The sequence below is a fragment of the Chrysochloris asiatica genome, unplaced genomic scaffold (genome assembly GCF_000296735.1).
Source record: "Chrysochloris asiatica unplaced genomic scaffold, ChrAsi1.0 scaffold00141, whole genome shotgun sequence".
Lineage (NCBI taxonomy): Eukaryota > Metazoa > Chordata > Mammalia > Afrosoricida > Chrysochloridae > Chrysochloris > Chrysochloris asiatica.
The window spans coordinates 2,158,814-2,165,962 of record NW_006408659.1 but is presented as its reverse complement, the minus strand read 5'-3'; the positions used below and the strand labels follow the sequence as shown (position 1 = coordinate 2,165,962).

At 40.5% G+C, this 7,149-nt stretch overlaps 1 protein-coding gene across 1 annotated transcript in view; it reads left to right on the top strand.

Moving 5' to 3' along the window:
- Positions 1 to 7,149, top strand: part of PLCB4 (phospholipase C, beta 4) — a 206,198-nt gene that overhangs the window by 69,029 nt on the left and 130,020 nt on the right. The window contains exon 5 of the mRNA XM_006870417.1: positions 5,875 to 5,954. Within this exon, the coding sequence (XP_006870479.1) occupies positions 5,875 to 5,954 (80 nt within the window). The remainder of the gene's footprint in view (positions 1 to 5,874; positions 5,955 to 7,149) is intronic.

Sequence of the window (7,149 nt, the reverse complement as noted above, 5' to 3'; positions counted from 1 at the left end):
CACTTTGAAAAGAACTGGAATAATGTGTTTTCATTGGTGGGATTCTTAGTGGTATCCAAGATAGATGACTTGGCTAGAAATCCCATACAGGTTTAGGCCCTGCCACCCTGACAGGAACTGGGCCTAAGAATCAAGCACGCCCAAATGCTTAGGTGGCATCTCTTGGAAGCGTCTTAGAAATGTAGCATGTAAGACACCACCAGAGCTATGGAGCCCAAATCTAGAGTTTCATAAAATCCCCAGCTGATCCAAGTATTCATTAAGGTTTGAATAGTACTGGCCTGAGCCACATACTGTTCACTGGTCCTCCAGCGTAGGTCATGTGAGAATTAGCTGCAGTGTTTTGAGAAACTGATCGATGTCCAACCACAGTCAGAATAAGTGAATGAAACCTCCAAAGGTGGGGCCCAGACTTAAGAGATTTGTTCTAAACTCCCTAGGTGATTTTACTATTCAGCAAGGGCTTGGCCTGATTCTAACTCCTGGTAACTTCATATGCTCTATAGTGTTTTCAATAGCTGATTTTTGGAAGTAGACTGCCAGGCATTTCTTTGGAGGCACTTCTAAGTGAACTAATTCTCCAACCTATTGATTAGTAGCTGAACTCTTTAACCATGTGCACCACAGCCGGGGCTGGGTCCTACTAATCTAGAATCCACATAATTTTCTTTCAACCATGTACCTGCTGGAAACGTTTACCCCTTGGCCTGCACTTAAAGTTAAATATTGACAATGTAATGCCAACTAACATCTTGTCATAACTGACATGATCACATTACGCTAACCCGTGACCCTCGAGAGAAAACATGTTGGCGTTCTATCTACAGTGTCTATTTGGAAACCCTATACAGGATCACTGTGGGTTGGAACTGACTCAGGAATCCTAGTCACCAGCTAGTAGCACCTATAGCAAAACACCTTACTGAAACCAAGTTTCTAGTTTAATATAAAGATGCAGTGATTCCACATTTGTGAAATGTTGCTTTTTTTTTTTTTTTACATTCCAATAAGCACCTGTGGAAATCTTTACTCAAAAAACTTCATCACTTGCATGGAGATGAGTCTACTTTTTATGAATACTCTAGTCTTATCAGAACTCACAGAACAAGGATCAAAAGCTATTATTTCAAAACTATAGAAATTCCTGATTTATCTCATTGTTTCCAATACTGTCAAGTCAGTTCCAACCTGTAGCACTACTATATATGGTTTCCGAGGAGTGGTGGGTGGGTTTGAACTACCAACCTTATGGCTAGCAGTCCCACTCTTATCCTACAGAGCCATACCAGGACTCTTTTATCTACTTGAGCAGATGAAAACCAATTAATTGATAGAGCCATTAGGTGCCACAGAAATAGCCACTTGAAGTATATGCTGACTTTTTATTATCCCATTTACTTAAATTTTTTTTTAACACAAGATTTATGAGTTATAGGTACCAAGATATTCTCATGTCTTAAATAATTTAGATGGCTTCATCTCATCAATTATTCCCACAGCTCAGTCATAGGGAAAGTGAAATTAATGCCTACAGAATCTTGTTTCCACATGTTAGAAATATGAACTTCTGTCCCCTAAATGTGAAGGCGAGGATTTCCATTCTAGTTAATGAGGATTTGTTCATCCCCAGTAGAGTAAAACCATCAGCTCCCTTGGGAAGCCCAACACAGATCACATCTGGTAGATAGATGATCATGGATGGAGACTCTCCCACTTAGAAGGGGACATCTACTAGTCATTGTGTACATAAGTCACCCAGGGAGCTTGTTAACATACAGATTCCAATTCAGTAGGTCTAGGATGAATTCTGAGTCTACATTCTAACAAGCTCCCAGGAGATGCTGATTTTGTTGTCTAGGAGACACACCTTTGAGTATCATGGATTTAGATCAGTGCTTTTTAAACATGAGTCGGCAAAAGAATCATCCAGGAGGCTTATTTAAGTACAGGTCTCTGTTCCCCAGCTCCAGAGATTGATGTACAAGCAGAGCCTGAGAATTTGCATTTCTAACACTTTCCCAGGTGATGCTAATACTACACTCCAGTAGCAAATCCCTAGTTAACTTTGGGGCATATGCTTCCAACATTCCCAACATTATCCTTTCTGAAAACAAAGAGCCAAATACCAAAAGATTAAGAGGATGTTGTGAGCTGTCCCCTTGCAGTAAATTATGTAGCAGATGTGAAGTGTGCCAGAGGGTCTCTGTGAATTTTTGCTTTGAAAATACGCATTTTTGACTAAAGATGAAACAGTGCTTCTGGAACCAAATCTAGAGTTAAGGAAGAAGAACTTTATCCCTAAAGTAGTGCTGACTGAATAACACTGGACTAGTTATTTTTGGATTGTAGATCTATATGTATATGAGAAAAGGCTAGTTGTTAACATACATATTTACATCTATATTTGTAACTAAATAGCAAGTGTTAACATTGTGAAGTTTGAGTATTCCAGAGCACTGAATTGTGCTCATGAGGAATCTGTACATGGACCAAGAGGCAGTTGTTTGAACAAAACATGGTGTAGTGCTGTATGATAAGCACTAGACATTGAGGTCACTTTGAACCACAAGGTCAGTAGTTCAAACCCACCAGCCACTCCTCAGAAACACTATACAAGATCGCTATGAGTTGGAACCAACTCAGCGGCACTTAAAAACAATAACAATCTTTAGATCAACATGTCTATACATTATTTTTATGGGAAAGGTGTCCTAATGCTCTAGGCAAAGAAGATAAATGGGGTTAAGGTCCAACCATTTCCTGGAAGCTGGACACTGTCTGCGTGGCAGACACAGTAATTTCAAGGAGACTTGGTGAGAGACCAAAAGTGGAGATTTAGTAGTAGCTCATGTTCTTTTCCACAATCCCCTTCAATAATCTAGCCCAAACCCGACATGTACCTTCAAAGATCTTCTCTTTTTTTCCTTCCTTCTCTTTAGAAATGCTGAAGTAAGTTTTAAGTTCTTTTAGACCAAATTAGAAAAGATTTGAAATTGAGAGGACAATGGAAACTAGCAGAAAGAGAGAAGAGAAATAAGCTGATGGGGACATCTTGCCAGACTTGCTGTAGCTGTTCAGTTTCCCCATCTTCCAAGCTGCCCTCAGGATGGCAGGGTCAGAGGAACTGTGGTGTGTATGGATCATAGCATTCAAGGGTCACTATTCAGGGTCACTACAGCACTCCCTCCAGAAGTGTGCAAGCCCCGAGGTTCAAAGATGCACCTCCTGTGACATTATGTAGATCATTAACATATGTGCTTATTTTCACCAATGCAAATATATATATATATATATATATATATATATCTCACATTTCTTGCATTTGTTGATCTGGTAAGCACGTAAAGATGTTTTGTGTCCTGTTAACTCCTGGCATAACTTTCCAACTCAACTTTTGCGCTCTACTGACACCTGCTGGCATTATATCTATCTTAAAATTTTTTAAAAAGCCAAACAAAACAGAAGAACACTTTTTTTTTTTTCTTCTATCGTCTTTCCACCTTATACTAAGCATGCTGTCCATGAAAGATGAAAATAGAGGGGGAGGAGGGAGGACTGATGGGTCTTTTACACATCATGGAGAGAGAAGTGTGAGGCAGCAGTTGGGAGGAAATATCACAGAAGTGAAACATACACAACAGAGTTCTTATTGCCTTTCTGCTCCTTACCAAGTGTTCTGTGACTTTGGGCACAGCCCTTGACCTCACTTTCATCATTATGAAGAGGAAGGAGCCTTCCCAGCACCCTTTGGGGCTTGTGAGAATTCTAGGGACATTTCCTAGTAACCACTGCCACTGAAGGGACTACCTCAAGGTCACTTCAGTGACCTTTTCATCTCCGTAAACAACTGAGATGAAAAGCTCTTCATCAACACTATTTTCAAAAGATGGATGGAAGTCACTGAAGTCCACTTAAAGCCCATCAACTCTGCAATTTATTTGTAGAAACAACTAAATTAGAAAGATCAGAAGCCCATGAACAATTTCCAAACTTGTCTAGTTTTACCCTAGGAACCGATCGACTTTACTTTGTGTTTTGGAACAGGACACAACCCTTCAGCTAATGCCAACCAAATTATTTGTGCTTTTTCTGTCTGCTCTTGAGAAACTGTGTGGGCTTACAGCTTGTTAGGTCAGTAACAGGATATGTGATAGTCCGCTGGGAGTTAGAATCCATATTTAGCCTGGCAGAGGAAGCGGGGTCTAACAATGAAAAATCATTGAGGCATTTCTTTTAATGCTACATTATCATTTCTTCCTCCTGCTTCACAATCCTCACGTCATCATCACGCTTGCTGAGGCTTCTGATGCTTTTTACAGTTCTCAGAAAATGTCCTTTTTTAGCTGTGAAAGGAAATTTACCTCTTAAAGGCCTCAGTCTCTCTTCAGAAAGCTACTGTAGGGACAATGGGTGCACAAAAAGGAAAAGGAAAATGACATTAGAATTCAGGCGTTGTTTCTGGCCCATGCAAGGACTTAATCTCTGAACCGTGTTAAACATAGGAGTACTAGGCAGTCATGTTCCATTGGATGTTATGTGATAATGGAAATGTACTCTATAATTTGATAACCATGAGCCACATTGAGTACTTTAGGATAAGCACTGGACTGCTGACCACAAGTTCAGTGGTTCCAACTCATCAACTGTTCCTGGTAAACGCTCCACAGGGTCGCTATGAGTCAGAGCCAGTTCTACAGCACTTAACAACAACAAGGTAGCCACATGTGGCTGTTGAGCACTTAAAGTATGGAGAGTACAGCTAAGACACTAAATTATGACTATTATTGTTGTTGTTAAATGACACTGAGTTGGTTCTGACCCATAGCTACCCTATATAGGGTTTCTAAGGAGTGGCTGGTGAACTTGAACTGCTGACCTTGAAGTTCAAACAACTTTGCAGTCTGGCGCATTAACCCACAGCATCACACCAGGACTCCAGGACTATTATTAATTATTGAACTTAAATTTAAATAGCTACATGTAGCTTGACTGTATGCCTAGGAAGGCAAATACCAGCTTCTTTGTGGTCCACAGTTCTGTTTAACCCACAGTATCCATTTGTTCTAAGGCATTTGCCAAGGGTGTAATTATTTTCACAACTTGGATGGCATTCATTGGCATCTGCTTCTTTGACTCAAGGGCAGTGTTGGCCTTAACATCATGGAGCAGCCTATTTTACAAAAATGCCCTTCAGAGACCAACATTCCTTTACTGTCATGCATAATCTTTCTTTTCTTTGTAAACTCATGGAGTCAAGATATGAATTACAACAAAGGTCCAAGTCCTTATACAGAAATTATGTGATCACATTGCTGCTTGCTCAGGGTACCCTGGCGGTCAGGAATATTTGACTTTTTAAGGCTTTACTGAAAAGCACAGGCAGGTGAGAAATGTAACAATCTCTTAGACTGAATCAGAGTCACACAATGAAATTGATGAACTCCTATGCATTCATACTCTAAAATGGGAATGATTAAATGTGCCATCACTTAATGTATAATGTTACTTAGAAATCATGAAGATTGCCAGCAACCATTAAAAAAAAAGAGGCAGGGTGGGGCTTAAATTTAAACAGGCTGCAAATAGAAAGCTTAATAGATCAATCAGTAAGCAACATTCCTTTGTGGCAACCCAGTGTTTAATCACACTCTAGATGCCACATTTATCTTCATGGAAAAAACGAAAGCTATTTAGTAAAGAGTAAATTATGAGCTTGCAAAATATAAATGGCTGTACGGCAAGGTGGCATAAAAGAAGTGTTTATATTTTTATTACTGCCCCTCACGAATAATGTACTAAAAGCTGTTTAATCAGAGCCACGTTCTTGAGTCCCGCTGATTTGCTCACCAAGAATACTTATCCTTTCTCTTTCAGCAATGGGTAGAAGGCCTGCGATCAATCATACACAACTTCAGGGCCAACAACGTGAGTCCAATGACATGCCTCAAGAAACAGTGAGTTTTGTTTGCATTGCCCTTTATTCTTAAACTGTTATTAAGTAAATGGTCAGATTAGGAGATGAAGTCTAAGTGTGTGATGAGGCAAATGCCTGGTAACGCACACTTCCACATTCCTGACCTTGGGAAAAGAGTTGACCCTTGCACCCCTCTACTCTTCATGCCACCCGGGGGTAGGGGGTGGCATACATGGTGAAACCTACATGAACCAAGTGTTGATGGCAAATGATGCTAGAAATGTACGCCCAAAATCCTCTGGGACTTTTATATCCCTAGATTGGGTCGTCTGTTAAATACCTCTATGTGCATCAGGCCATAGCTGGGCATTGCCGGAGCTCACGCCTTCACTGTATGAAACTGAGACATGAAGAGTAGGCTCAAGATCAACTTTCAAAGGCTCTCATTGCTAGGGTAAAACAAGGAAACACTGATACCAGATATAGTGCCTCTGCTTAGTCTATAGTCAGGGATCCAAAAAGCAGGATTTAGCCCATCTCACAGTATATAATATCCAGAGTGGTCCTGCGATGATAGGTTTTAATCCCACCCAAGTTAGTTATACTTTCAAGGTGACCTGAAAGTGATCCAAAATAGATCCTAGCCAAAGCTGAACGTCCATCAACATGTGTAAAAAGCAGGGATAAGTGAAGGTTTAGGGCCATCTGCCAGCCCAAGTCTATTGTAAGTAGTTATGAGGTGCTGAAGGTCAGTGCATTGGAAAATTGCAGGGATAAACCTGTGTCACTTAAAAGCAGGAAAAAGAACCAAGGGTGAGGTTCTTTATACTTGCCAGACAATAGGCTCCTTCAGGTTCCTCCATTCCTTACTTCCATTCACTTTGGCAAAGGCTGAAGGGCATGTGTTCTGAGTTTAAATCCCTAGCATTTGGTTCCTGGGTGACCTTCCACAATGTTCTTAGCCTGATATCTCACAGTTCTCCTCTGGGAGTAGAGATGATGACGCTTACCCATCTTAACAAAACTGCCATGCAGCACACGTGAAAGCACATAAAACACGTAGCTCAGGTTGACCTCAGTAATTCTTCATTCAACTTTAGCTATTTTGATTTTTTATGGTATCTTTCCAACTTCCTTTCCATCCCCTTGGTAGAAGGAAGTTAATAGCGGTACATATTCCTATTTGTTGTGTAGCCTGTCCTTTTCTGCTACAGTTACCATAGTTTGTTGTTGTT